At 38.5% G+C, this 15,231-nt stretch overlaps 1 protein-coding gene across 6 annotated transcripts in view; it reads left to right on the top strand.

Annotated features, from left to right (window-relative positions):
• Positions 1 to 15,231, top strand: part of SLC10A7 (solute carrier family 10 member 7) — a 257,182-nt gene that overhangs the window by 208,400 nt on the left and 33,551 nt on the right. For 2 of the 6 annotated variants that reach the window (XM_045880336.3, XM_064585136.1), the window contains 3 exons: positions 90 to 173; positions 9,097 to 9,262; positions 10,217 to 10,268. In XM_045880336.3, the coding sequence (XP_045736292.1) occupies positions 90 to 173; positions 9,097 to 9,262; positions 10,217 to 10,268 (302 nt within the window). Of the gene's footprint in view, positions 1 to 89; positions 174 to 9,096; positions 9,263 to 10,216; positions 10,269 to 15,231 lie in introns of those variants that run through there. The other 4 variants (XM_064585137.1, XM_054508718.2, XR_010409582.1 and 1 more) reach the window with 2 other exon arrangements.

Raw genomic sequence — 15,231 nt, 5'->3', positions numbered from 1 at the left:
GAATTCACATATTGTATCATTTAATTAACAGCAATATTTGATAACTGACTCAGAGTAATTCTAACTCCTCTTACCTTCTTGCTTTGCAGCTTGGCTCGTCCTCTTCTGTGCCTTTTACATCTATTTTTTCTCAGCTTTTTATGACTGTTGTGGTTCCTCTCATTATTGGACAGGTAAGGTCTCCAACTTCATCTGCTCTTTTTTTTTTTCTTTTGTGAGTCAAATTGTGAATTCCGATATAATGTCAGGACAATTGAAAGAAAAGATAGAGAAAAAGACATTTAAAAGAAAACATAAAATTGACTGTGAAACACCAGGTTTCATCCATCACCTGATATTCCCACCTTTTTATTTTTTTATTTAATATCAGTCTGCTTTGCAGATAGCTTTACATAGGGATGCCTGCACAGATTCTTGATTTTTTAATTTATTATCTGTACTTCGTGGCCATGTAGGTAGCTTAAAAATACCTAGGAAATCATTTCCTTATTCTGTTCCTTCTGATAAAGTCTCAGCATTATGACTGTTGGTGGGAACAAGCATCTAGTTGGCTGGCTTCTTCGTGGACCCCTTCAACAGCTGTGATCATATTTGTGATCATGTCATTAATAAAATAAACACTTAATTCTATTAGCTCTTAAAATTAGATCTTAGAAAATTTAGTTTCCTTTATCATTCTTATTGAATTAGACTAATGGGAGAAATTCTTATATTTAAATTCTTATAGCAAGTTAATAAGCATGTAATTGAATTATAACACACAAATTTAAAAACACAGGAATGGAGCACAGAATTGTACTGCTAAAATGAGTGAGTCTTAGGAAAATAGTATATCAGGATGGTTAAGAGCACAGACGTTGGTTAAAGAGCAACTAGACTCTAGTTCTTAGTTTTACCTTTTATTTGCTGTGTGACTTTGGGCAAGTCATTTGATCTCCTTAGCTCCAGGGTTATAATTCACCAAATTGTATAATAATAGCACCTATATCAAAGAGTTGTTGTGAAGATTAATTTAAATGTGGGTGCAGATAAAGTTTTTGTCATCACAGAGCCTGACACAGGTAAGTGCTTTATAGTGTCTATCATCATCATTTTCAAATTCCCTGTAAATACTAAATGAGAAGCAACTCTTTGAAATATTAAATAGAAAAAAAATTATGTCTATGTACATATTACAGGTGTATACATATAATATTTACACACCATCTTAGGCTTGGTTCTCTGGGAAAGAGAGTGTGAGACAGAGGTTTCTATGCAGGAAGTTTCCTCAAGGAGTGCCCTTGGGGTGAACATCTTTGGGAGAGTAAGAAAAGTAGGATGGGGAGAACGTACAGGACAATGTAGTTCCAGCAAAGGCCTCTAGCTGCAGATTCCCTCAGAATCATCCCACCGAAGACCAGTCTTACAGACTCTTGCACTGACCTCCCCATGAGAGGTATGACCTTGGGAGAGTCTACTGTCTTAGTAGCAATTCCCAAAGAGGAACACAGCTGGGATCTCTGGGATAACCAACATGCCCTGCAGATGTGGGAATAAACACCTCATTCCAGGTGGCACACCACAGCATCCACTACATGTCTCCATGGTTTTTTTTTTTTTAATTTTAATGTTATCCTTAGAAAATGGACTAAATTTAGGATAAGAGGGAAGGATTTAAAGGTACTTAAAGAATACCATTTAATTAAATGTAAAATGATACTTGGAAAAATACTTCCCCTACAGTGCTGCTCACATCAGGTATTCTGGCTAAACATTATGTCCCTTGCCTCTCTAACCTCTTTGCCACTTTCCTACACTCTCGACTCCCTGGCTTTTCTCAATTCCTGCTTGATTTTTCTGTTTAGAGTATCTTTCCATTTACCCTCCCACCCCAACTCATTGTTCATGTGACTCTTTAATGTATACCTTCTTTGAACCACCTATCTGAAGTATGTTTCCCTGGTTGTTCTTTATTGTAGCACCTTGATTCCTTTCTTGTCCTTTGCTACAATGTATACTTACCTTTTGCTTGCTTGTGACCTGTTTGTCTCCCCCATTAGACTGTAAGCTTCATGAGTACAGGAACCATATTTGTTTTGTTTACCATTACATACCCAGATGATCGGCACCCAATAAATAATGTATGGAATGGGTGAGTGAGGGAATGAATGGGTGAGTTCTATGATCGGTAAGGGAAATGCTGTCTTACAGAGGCATAACAGAACCTACCTGCCTTTCTCAGCTCTAGACAGTTTAAGCTGTGGCTACTATTAGTTTAAACCCATACTTATTTTCTTGGTTCTGAAAATAATTCCATATAACTGAAGGCTCACACATTCTTTTCTTATTGTATCTTGGAAATATCTCTGTTGATAATAAATGTTTGGCTTCAAACATAATGGACAAAAAAAAATACCTTTATCTAAACTATTCAATGATATATACACATATTTTTATATATAGTTATATGTACACTTAGTTACATATATAGTTACATAATTTATGTAATTAAGAATATGTATCCAGAGAGAATAATGAATTGTTAGATTGCTCATCATTGCTCGCCCAGTAGTGAAGTATTACGGTAAATTATAAAATAGTAAAGGTAGTCAAAAAGTAATATAGGTGGTTTTAAAAATTCTTCCAGTACCAAAGTCCTTTAATGGCTTTTTTCAAAGAGGAAAACGTATTTGCATCTACCTGCCCACCTCCTGTATTCTAGTCTTAGGAATTAATAATCACAGCCCTATGTCTCCACCTTTAGAAACCACCTGCCTCCTCTTTTTCTGTACATCCTCACTCCCTTACATCCAGGCGATCACTAAATGCCTCCGTTTCTGCCGCAGAAGTCCTTCACATCTGGTATCTGCGACCTCATCCACACCGCCATAGAGGATGCCACAACTTAGTCATCTCTCGTCTAAATTACTGTACTTCCAATCTCTCTGCTGTGAGCCTCTTCTCATTCCTAGCCAATGTCTTCACTGCCTCCAGGAAAGCCCTAAGAAAAATCAAATGTTGTTCTTCCCCTTAAAAATGCCCCCCCACCCCCGCCCATTCCTTGTGTGGCCCACAAAGCCCTTCACAGTCTAGCCCCACCCTGCTGCTTCAGTGTCACCTCCCACCATCCCCTTCCTAATGGCACCTCCTGTGCCAGGCCTCATGCGCACCACTCCCTCACCTGGCCATGCCCCTTCACTGCCCCCTGCCTTTCAGTTTGAGGTTTGTGCCTTTCCTGCCAGCAAACTCCTACTCATTCCTTAAGACTCAGTACAAAGATACCCTCTGGTGTGCAGTCGACCTGCTCTGACTCCCCCGTTCTAGACTAAATACCAGTTCTCGCATGGTACTTGATTCATAATATTCATCAGGAGCGATTATAATTGATCTGGGATCTTCTGAGAAGCAGAGACGATTAGTATATTTAGTAGTTTACTCTAAAGTAGGATGTGAGGCGGGCCTGGGTGGCTCAGTCGTTAAGCGTCTGCCTTCAGCTCAGGTCATGGTCCCAGGGTCCTGGGATCGAGCCCCGCATCCGGCTCCCTGCTCGGCGGGGCTTCTCCCTCTCCCATTCCCCCTGCTTGTGTTCCCTCTCTCCCTGTGTCTCTCTCTCTGTCAAAAAAAAAAAAAAAAAAAAAAAAGGGTGTGAGCTGTATAAAAAGATTGGCTGAAAAAAACTTCAAATTTACCCTCATGGAGCCCCCCCCAGTAGCTATTTTACCTAGATCTCCAGCTTTACTAGAGAGAAACACCTAATTGGTCTCATCTTGTTTCAAATTTATGACCCCAAATTTAAAATGTCACTTAACACTTCCTAGAAATCCTACTGTACTTCCTTAGAAGATTATTTCACCCTGTCTTGTATTTTCAGGTCTCTTTTACTTACCCTAATACTCTCCCACTTGCCCATTGCACTTGGGTCTCCCTGACTTTGCTTCTGTTTCGCAAACATGCCAGCTTTGATCCTGCCTTAAAAACTTTGTACCAGCTGTTCCTTCTGCTTGGAACACCTCACCTTTCACCTACTCGGAAAGACCTTCCTTACCCCTCCTCCAGTGGCTGCCCAATAGTCAGTGTCATATCATCCAGTTTAAACCTCTACTCAGGGTCGTGATCTTCCTCTTGTTGATTTGTTTGTCATTTTTCCTATTTATCTTCTTAAACGAGAATATAAGCTCTATGATACCAGGGACCTTTTCTGCTCTTTTCTCTCTGTATTCGTATGTAATCAGTCGACCTACCTAAACTTTGTTATGTGATCTCTGAGGACCTTGTTAGAAGTACTCATATGTACTACTTCAGGGGAAGGAGCCCAGGCAAGGTAGTCTCATCTCTCGATTGTAACTAGAGGTGGCACATTATGAAAATAAATATTTCTCTAGATTTGTGTGTATATCTTTTAAAAGGGGATTTTATCATTACCTTTTAAATAAACAATGGGAACTAGAAGGAGAAGAAAAAGACCAGGAAGGAAGAGTTGAAAATATTTTCCTTAATCTTCTAGTCATAATAAAGCTTCATTATTTAATTTTTTACTTATGTTTCTGAGAGTTCATTTTATTTTATTTTTCTGTGTTTTCCCCATACAGTACTTCTTTCTGGTTGGACTCATTATTGACTGGCTGCAATGTGATGTAGGGTCTAGTTTGATTTCTGCCACTGCCTGACTATACATACAACTTCTAGCCCTCACTTGCTTCATTTGTAGAACAATGAGTCTCATGTCTTCTAGCTCAAAGATGCTGTGATGGTGTGAAGTAAGTCTTTCCATAGATGGCTGAGAGATTGCATCATCTGCCAGTTCTAGAAAGAAACAAAACATGTGTTATTGTAATATTTCTTTTTTTCCTGATAAACCCTTCGATACATCTAAATCCTTGTGATAATTACTTATTTCACTCATTATATTGAGAGATTTAAGAATAAATGTTAACAAACTAGAACTTCTACCACCTTTGAAAAACATTTTTTTAAAAACAGCGTGCTAAGCCCTACCTTTTTTCTGTAAATTTTTGAGGCTGGCTTTTCATATTAAACAGTCTTAAGCTAAAGCTGAAGATAATGTTATTAATGCTGGCAAGATTTTGCATTTATAAAATTATATTTGATATGAACTATTTTCATTGCTTCACTTGAAGTGCTCTGAGAGAAAAGGCGCTGTTGCATCATGCCGTGGGATATCCTGGTAAACAGTGTGTGATAGAAACATCACCAAATCAGGACTTGGAAATAAGAATAGCCATTATTCACCATGTACAGGCCCTGGTTCTAAAGCATTTTATATTTATTTAATAACTTAATCTTCCTATGACTACTACTGGATCCATTTTACAGATGAGGCACAGGAAAGTTAAGGATTTGCGCAAGATTACAAAAAAAGAAGCTCCAAAGGCCATACCTTTAACCATGATGCTCTGTTGCCTCAGGAGGTAGAGGTCATATTCCTTGCTCATACCCCCACCCCTCCTCAATGACTTTTTAACATTTTATGCCAGTTGTTTGGGCTCTCTGTGCCTTTGTTTTAAACTATAAACTGAGCAGGATAATATCTGCAGACAATTTAAGTAATACTTTAGTAGATGATGGGTGTTTACTGTATCCCATGTATTTTTACTGTTTATACTTTTTGGATATTATTTTGAATCTACTCAATATTTAATAAAAAATATTTTTAAAGAAAAGTGTTATATACATTGGATTTGATTTCATATCCCTGGCTATACATTTCAACAGACTATTAAAGAAAAAGCAAACACTTTATGAAAATATATGGATTCAGTGGAATAGAAGATAAAACTTGAAGAAACAATCTGAAGTCACCTTGAAGAAAAATAAATCTTTAAAATTCAGACTTAATATGAAAAATTATCCATCACATATCCCCACTCAAAAATCAATTTATAAATATAAAGACAGAGTAGAAGGGAAAAAAGCAAGAAAATGCCCCAGAAAAAAATTGGAGAAAACTAAAATGATGGATATTACATTTCTCAGTTATCTCAGTATATAAACATTCCTCACCTAAGACATATTTTCTCAGGTTTCCAGCGTGGAGGTCATACAGTAATTGATATGTGGCTCAGCTTATTAAAAGTACTGGGATTCAAGTCTAAGTTTCCCTTCTAAGCTCTCCTGGTGTTTAATTTAAAATAGAGAAAATCAAAATGAAGAAAGTGAGGCAATAAAGAGCTTCCTGAGGAAGATGTTTTTCCTTCCCACTCCATGGGGAACAGCAAGTCAACGAGGATTTGTCATCTAATGTTGAATGCCTAACTTTCTGTGAGCTATGAGAGCAAATGAATTAGTATAGATCCTGAAGAAAGCTACAGCTGGTCACCTTATCAAGATGCTTTTTCCCACCTCATCTTGACTGTCCCCCCACCACCCCTGAAGAGGGAATTCTGAGGCGTCTGTATCAGGTTGGGTTGCTATCGCCAGCAAAGGCTTGTTTCCTATAAGGTTATTAAATGTTTCTACAAGGCAAAGAAATTTGGAGAATTTTAAAATGACATAGATTCTTGACAAATGGAGGATGATTGTATTGAAGTGTTAGTGGCTGAATGAAGAGAAGATGAGGTTTCCTGACGTTTATATCCACAGCGTATCTTTAAAGCATATCAATGTGACTTCACCCAGTAGTTTATGAAAGATTTTAACACTTTTCTTGCTACACTGTTGCAAAAGCAGCTGCTTTGTGAATTTAATTTTAGAAGCAGATAGAAAAGCTCTATGGGGCCTGGCAAAGCTATAAAATGGGTTTGCTTAGAAAACACAGACAAACATCACTACAAGACTAAAAACAGTGAAAGATGATCTGTTTTCCCCTCGGGTTATTGCTTCGCTTTTGGGTCTGTCCAATTTCCAACTTTCTAGTTGTTTTCTTTATCAAGATTAAGTATCCAGCATTAACACACTGATGTGTTTAGAAGAAAGACATTTTGGCTAAGAGGATGCAGGACTTAGGAGTCCATGTTTCCTGCCATATTGAAAGAGTCATTCTATACTCTGAGACTCTGAGTACTTCGTACTGAACAAAGAGGTAATTAGGTCAACTAAGTCAAATTGCAGCTTATAAAGTAGATTGATGATTAGAGATTTGTCTTGGTTTTTAAAATGGCTTTGACTTTCAGTTATACTTCATTCATATTTATCTGTTTATTTTGTCAGTGGGGTCACTGGTGGTAGAAGACGACACTCTACTTTGGGAATTGGTATCATACATTCTATAAACTATTTGCAGAGAAAGGACTTTTGTGTCTTTAATCATTGTATATTAAAACACGGTTGGAGGACAGCATCAATTTCAATAACTCTGTGTAACTTTCATTTATTTTATTTCCTTAAGGAGTTGAGTTGTCTTAAATTTGGGCAACTACTAGTTTTATGCTACCAAACATAATAGATTATGAAATAACCTCTTAAATGAAGTTTCTCTGTAGCCTTCTAGTAAGCAATTACTCCCACAGGGACATACCTGAACATGGGGCCATCTGGGTACCTCAAGCACTATTATCCAAAATTTGTGTTCTCATGCATCAGCCCAATAACATTATGTGGCAGAACTGCTCTTACTTTTCTCTACCTTACTGCAGTTTTCTTAAGTAATCTCTGTGCCCAGCGTGGCGCTTGAACCCATAACCCTGAGATCAAGAGTCCCATGCTCTACCGACTGAGCCAGCCAGGCATCCCTATCCCTTAGTTCATTTTAACCTTAAAGAAAGAAATGAATAAAATAAATTACTATGATTTGGGATCACATCTACAAAAAGAAAAACCGTAAGTTTTTTTTATAAATCCAGCTGTAATTTTAATTACAAGGTCTTTTTTTTTTTTAAATATTTAACCACTGTTTGTCTACATATATAAAAAGCACTGTTTCTCTTTCATTCCCAGCCCACCCAGCCTTCAAGGTGTTATTCCTGTACTTTGTACCAACTTGTCAGCTTTCTGCCAGTATTTCCTTTATTAATACTAGAGTTTCACTTACTGAGTCCTTGAGAATGGATGAAGTTGATCTAATAGCCATTTGTTCAAATGTTCTCTTGAGAGTAGTTTACTTTGTTCTTGAGTATCTGAAGGCATGCTCCATTGCGAATTAAACCTTTTTAGCCACAGAGTAGAAGATGACAGAACCCCATCAGCCTTGTCAGGAGAAGTTCCCTGACCTCATTATTGCTAATGGGTCATGGTAATTCAGCCTGTTGTGAAATCTCATGTTCAATTATGCAGGATAATGAATGACTCGAAACTTAATATGTCTCAACCACAGTTCTTATTACAGGGTTTGTTCGGCTTCTTTCAAAAGTGTAAGGTTTTAAGTAGAGTGGTTCACTTTTATATCCAAGCAAAAGTTATCACCAAAATCAACCTGTCCTGATTTTAAATATCTGATTTGATTTTTAAAGAAGAGAGGATTGCTGTATAACTTCATTCACTCATCCTTTTGTAGGAGAGTTAGGACAGGTTTATTCATTTTTAAGTGTTAATTCTAGAATTCTAAAAGCATGCAAATGGCATTTGTCTTTGGATTCACAAAAACTCTAGATATTCAGAGTTTGAATTATTTAAACTCCCACAACACATGCACTTTTGCTTTTCAAGCATGAGTTATAATTTAATTAAAAACTTCTGGTGCTTTGCTTGCATTTTAAATATTAATATCTTCCATGGATCACTTTCGATTATCTACTGTCTTGAAATTCTTGAAGATGTCAGATTTTTAAGATTCCCAAAGTTGCACTTGGAATTGTCTATTGAGGCAAAGGGGACTGTGATAATTACACACATCCATTAGGATCAGCAGAGGAGATAAACTTCGGGGAGGCTTAATGGGCACGTCTCAGTGACAGCTAGCAAAGAGCATTTGGCATGATTAAGGATGGATTTGAATGCAGTTGAAAATATACTCTCATTATGGCCACCAGTGGAAGTTAACTACAAATGTTAAATCCCCCAGAAGAAGAGTGGTGTGGCAGGGAAGCCTTGAAATCCACTGTGGCCTTCATCCAAATTATTCTCTCTCCTTTATGTCTTTCTGCTGTCAGAATCACTTTGCGATGCCCGACTCAACTCTCTGCATCTCCGAAAAGAGGCAACCTGTTGATCTCTGTATTTCAGATTGTCCGAAGACACATCAAGGATTGGCTTGAAAGAAAGAAACCGCCTTTTGGTGCCGTCAGCAGCAGCGTGCTCCTCATGATCATCTACACCACCTTCTGCGACACGTTCTCTAACCCAAATATTGACCTGGATAAATTCAGCCTTATTCTCATACTGTTCATAAGTAAGTTGGAAGAGGGAACGTTCTTGCCATCCCCTCAGTCTTCTCAGGAGCAAAGCGTAGCAATTTGTGTCCCCTAAGTTCATTTTGAATGTTAATTTGATTAGAAAGGAATACTGAGCTTCATCTTATATGTGCTCAGTGACTTTAACATGTGTGTCTGTTCTTTAAGAAGACATCAGTCATGTATTTATGATTTAATGTCCTTTGGTTTTTATGTTTGATTTATAATAGTTGATGCCAGATGAAAGAAGCCATGGGATCTGTCACATTCAAATGTTAGATTGAGCACTTTTTTGCCAATTTATTTTACTATAACTTTGAGCTAATCTTACCCTTTATTGTGAGTTCAAAGTAGGATTTATTTACTAAATACTGTCATTTTCAAAGTTTAATATTTGGCTGAGTTAGTTAAAAGGTGGATATTTACATCATCTTTTCTATTAAAATACACCCAAGGTAGTACCATTTCAGTTTAAGAAGTGGCAAACTATGAAATGCAAGTAAACTGAAAGGATCAAGTATCAGCCTTTTGTTCCGTTTATCCTGTAATACTAAAGACAACTTTGTAATTATAATGCCTAAGAATCTTTTGTTATTAAAATCAACATGACTTATTCCAAAATATGTATTAGATGCCTACTGCAGTCATGCTATTTGCTGTGAATACCCATAGCATAAACCAGCTCTTTCTAAATTGAACAAATTAAATAGCCAAGTCTCAAATCAAGGAGGGTTTTAGATTTGCAGAGTAGTAGACATCATACCAGATGCCTGGGGATATCTTCCATAAGAACAAGTTCAGCCCCACTAACTTCAGTGATTCTATTGGTTTAGCAGTGTGTGTCTGTTTTCCTACTTGCTATCCCATACGTTGAAGATAAAACTAAGCATACCAGTAACTACGCTACAGATATTTTTATACCCCTAATTTAGATTCGATCTTTTCTCTTTCAGTATTTTCGATTCAGCTGAGTTTTATGCTTTTAACCTTCCTCTTTTCAACAAGGTAAGTGGTACGGTAGCTCTTACGGTTGTTAGTTTTCTAAACGACGAATCGTGCTGCGTACTTGGCTTCTATGCCCCTATGCTATTCTAGTGTTTCTCCAGTCTCCTGACCATTCCATCTTGCTCCTGCCACCCTCAGGTTGTAGACATTCCCGAAGGGTTTGTCCATGGCCCTTGTGTCATCTGCTTGCATCATGTGCTTGGGTGGCCTCCTCCTCCATTCTGCTGGCTCGAGCTGGCAGCTTCCTGCTGATGATTTTCAAGCCTAGACCTTCCATTCCAATGTTTTTCCTGAGTTCCAGCACTATTTATCACTAACTATTTAGATATCTTCACCTGTCTTAAGAAGACCTCAGTCTCAAGATGGAATTAAATTTTTTCCCCAGTACTTCCTCTTTCTCTCTCATTTCTTTATTGTTAATGGAATCACCATCCACATGGTTACTCAGACTGGAATCATTATTTTTAAAATGTCTTGGTCCTGCCTCTGTAGTATTTTTTGTGCTCCCAAAGCCACTTCCCTAATTCAGGCTCTTGTTGCCTCTTTTCTCCCTGGACTGTTGCAGTGGATATCTTACAAGTATCTTCATTTCTAAAATGAATTTTTCTTATGCATTTCATACTACTTCCAATAACTCAAAGTTCTCATAATAGTCTCTTATCACAATAGATTCCTAATAGCTCTTATCAGAGATCTTCAAGGGTTCCTGTAGAATGAAGTTCATTTTGGGGGGGCTAAGTGAACCACAGCATTCATGCTGTCTAAGCTTTAGATTAAGGGGAAAATCTTTGCCGTTCCCTGGAGGAACCTCATGCATTCTCATTTCTGTTCCTTGCTTAGGCTATCCTCATTAAATTGGTCTCTGTGCCCTAGTTCATCTTTCCTGTTCTTAAAGGCTCACCTCTAATGCAGCTTCTTCCACCAGTATTGTACATTCAACCGGTATTACTTAAGCCTTCGGTATGAGGAAGTTACCACATTGAGGACTACAAAGAAGAGATGATTCTGACCTTGCATGAGTTTGTAGACTAGATATATGTCTGATAACTAAGTGTCCTCTCAGTGGACAGTAAGCCAACCTGTAGTCAATTCAAAGGAAAAAGCACTTCCAGAGAGAGTGGTAGAGCAAGGCTTCGTGGAAGAGATGGGATTTGACATGAGTTATAAAGAATGGCTAATTATTTCAGCAGACCACCAAACCGAGATGCAGAGAGGAGCTTCTTGGTGGGGAAAAAACCCAATAATGCAAGTGTGGGACACACACACACACACACACACACACAGTGGGACAATAGGAGCAGAAAAAGATTAAAAAATAATAACAGTAACTAGAAAGGCAGGCTTAGGCCAGATTGCCAGGTGATGGCAATGAGTTGGCACAAGGGAAAAGGCCCAGGGTTTTTGTTTTAGTTTTTGTTTTTGTTTGGAGAGAGAGTGTGCACATGCACACGCGAGCAGTGGGGAGGGACAGGGAGACAGAGAATCTGAAGCAGGCTCCACGCTTAGCACAGAATCTGACGCAGAGCTGGATCTCAGGACCTCGAGATCATGACCTGCGCTAAAACCAGGGGTTGGACGCTTAACCGACTGCGCCACGCAGATGGCCTGGTCCAGGTTGTTTCTGAGATCGAAACAGTGGCCGAGTTGTTCAGGCCTCGTGTTCAGCACTTGGCCCTTACAGCACTTGGCATAGCATGAGGCTGATTGTCAGCAGTCAATAGAAATTTATTGATTGGTGTAATCTGAACCATTTTCCCTGGCTTGTGGTTGTGATTTATAAAGTAAGAGGGAAGCCTGGAGCCATTAAGACACCGAGAAAATGTGATTTAAATGGGTAGTGTAGGAGTCGGAGCTATTTTAAAGTTCTTTTTGTAAACGGTTTGTTATGTCACCCTAGAAAAGATGTTTGCCTTTCACCGGCTGTTTGTGTGCTGGTCCTTGGGGCAGAAGTCATATCAGAGCCTCTCCTCCTATCCTGTCAGACTGGGTAGGATGCAGATGTCCGGTCAGTGACTAAAAACATGCTGAAAAGCACAGAATGGCCGCTGCTGGAATGGCTGAAGGAGGGGTGGGGCCGGGATGCTGTCACAACTGGTTGAATTAAAAGTGAGAATTTTCAGTGTGGAGTAGACTGGATTTGCAGAAGGCCTTGAGATCTTAAGGCCCTTTTATTCAACGAAGTTCTCTTGCATTTTGAACTTGCTCAACCAGTGGTCAGACATGCACATTCTTTGATAAACAGCAGAATAAGGAGTGGCTATAATCATGCCCCTCCCCAAAATGTGCCATTAAAAATCAGGAATTTTTCAATTGAACAAAATTCAGAAGATGGTTGTTTGTTTTGTTTGTTTTGTTTTTTTAACTATGAGAGACCTCATTTGTGCCTAACTAAGGATTTTATTGGAGCAATAAAAGATAAGTTAACGGAGCCAGGCTCTGTGGCAGGCACTGTGCTAGGGACTATATGTATGTTCTTTCATGAAAGTCTGACAACAAAGACTATGATACGATACCTTTTTGTTGCTGTTTGGCTGATGAGGACCTGTACTTAGAGTAGTTTAGTTTAATAGCTTGCCTAAAATCAGATTTCAGTAGTTTAATAACAGATGGCAAAGAGTACATGTGGAATTGAAATCCATTTCCATTTGACATTTGCCCACACTTCTTCCACTGCACTAAACTACTTCAATTACTTTTAAAATTCCTAAGTGCTTGTTTTGGTTAGGGAATCTGTAGAGAGTATTTAACTGGATTCTTCAAGTTCACTCACACAAACAAATTAGTCAAAGACACCAAGAGTGTGAACTAGGACCCATTGGTTTATACTCTGCTGAGTTTCATTTTCTCTTCCTATTTTTTGTTTCTTTCTACTTAAAATTAGTGAAATTGGCCTATGGTTTGTTTTTCATCTTTTTCTTACCGATTCATTAAATCTAAAACCCGTCCAGATATCAAGAGACAAAAACCTCAGCGTGGAAATCAGTCTTTCTTTTTTTATACAGTATGCCAGTGACCCCTGATGATGGAAGTTTAGCATAAACCAGGAGAGACGAGCTGAGAAAATTCAACTTTCCTACAACACTCCTCTTACCTGGTTAACATTTCTTGGATCTACTGACCTGATGTGTTAGCTTTCTAGTGTCTGGCATGTGAACTACTACTTTGAGTATTTAAAATACATTTTAGAGTTACTACTCTGTGTCCTTATGTGTCGACAGAATAATGTCAGGGTTAAAAATTCCAATTCTAGAGTCAGACAGACATGAGTTTCAATCCTACTTAATAACTTTGTGACTTTTGTCATTCCTCATTTATAAAATGGAGATAGTAATAGGACCTACCTCACAGAGTCATTTGGTGAAATGAATAGTATGCACAGAAAGTCCTCATCACAACCCTAGCGTATATTAAGTGCTCAATAAATGTTAGCAACTGTCCAATATTTATTATACCAAAACAGTTTATCTATATTATTGCACAAACTAATGATGGAAGAGAGGAAATTAGCATTTCTAGCTTCGTAGTACATTCTCTTTGATGTTACACTGTCACAGATGCTAGGAGACGAGCTGATTCATCAAACCAAGAGTCAGTTGTCCAGAGTACCCTGTCCACAGTCTGCAACCTGGGGAAGCTGTCAGAGTTAAAATAAAGTGTTGAAAAGGTTAAGAAAAAGAAAGCAGTAATTGTGAGCCTTTAAAAAATACATAAAAGACAGTTTGGAAAGCTGATAACTAGAGTAATAGAAACCCAGAGTATCACTGGAGTGACAAAAGAAACTATTGAGAAAGAAAAAAAGAAGAAAACAAATTTTGAATATTTGTATAGGTGTTTTCATCCCTGTCTCAGTACATTTTTAATCAGATGTCTCAATCGGCTGCTCATTGTAGCCCCGGGAGGGAAGGAGGTGGTGGGAGGGAGCGAGGGAGGGAGGGGAAGAAGGCAGGTATTAGTATTAATGGTAAGTCTTACCATTTCAGACGTGAGGCAACTAAGCCACAGAGCTCTGGGTAACTTGTTTAATGGCACACAACTAATGACAGATGAGGGCTTCTCCTAAAATTAAGTAAAGACAAAACACAGGTACAGAGGTTAACAAAAGAAAGTATTTCACATGGAAGTTTCCTCCTCTGAAAACAGTGGGCTTAGATGGAACTCTCTCAGAGGACCTTTTCTGCTCCACATTCTGTGATTCTACTAGTAAAACCTTCTGACATGTTTTCCTTTGTGAATACTGCAGAGAAAGGCAAGATAAATATTACGTGGAAAACACTGATTGAAAGCTTTGTAAAAGAGCATAAAAAGACCAGTTGGGAAGAAAAGGAAATAAACATCTCAAGGGGAGCCAAAGTGATCAAAAGAATTATAAAAACAGGATAAAAAGAAAATCAATATTAAAAAGAGATAAGGTAGAGTTAGAAAATAAATAGTAATGTGATTCCTTTCAAGAGTGTGAACAGACACAATAGAGACGTTAATCACTGAAAATAATTATAGTCATTACCATTTAAATATAATGCACAGGATGCGTCCTTTTTCTGGGTGTTGTCATGACTTTCGGCCCTTAGGCCACCGCTTGACAGAGCGTGGCCGAAGGAAGGTTACCTACCTTACCAAGGTAGCGGCTCACATCCACTGAAGTGTGTGGCCGTGTTTCGGTTTTTGTTTTCGTTTTCTTAATTTCCTTCTCAGAAAGCAGGCTTGTCTCCAGTTTGGGGCAGCCTACTTACTGGCGGTGTGTGACTTGAGAGAAGTTGTCTACCCTTGTTGTACTTCAAGTTCCCTTTTCGGAAGAAGCAAGCAATAGTAGTACCCTCGGGCTTATAAGGCCGTTCCAAGAAGAAGGAAATACTGGGAGTAGAGGGCTTAGAAGAATGCTCAGTGTTTCCTGCTGTGGTCATTCATCAGCACCATCCTCTTCGTGAACAGAGGCCTCAGTGGGCATTTGCTCTATTGGCTTTCC

This window comes from Mirounga angustirostris, unplaced genomic scaffold (genome assembly GCF_029215605.1).
Source record: "Mirounga angustirostris isolate CCGP_5_RB_7025 unplaced genomic scaffold, mMirAng1.0.hap1 SCAF_2, whole genome shotgun sequence".
NCBI classification, from domain to species: Eukaryota; Metazoa; Chordata; class Mammalia; order Carnivora; family Phocidae; genus Mirounga; species Mirounga angustirostris.
The sequence above is the reverse complement of the archived record's forward strand: the minus strand, read 5'-3'. Positions and strand labels throughout refer to the sequence as shown.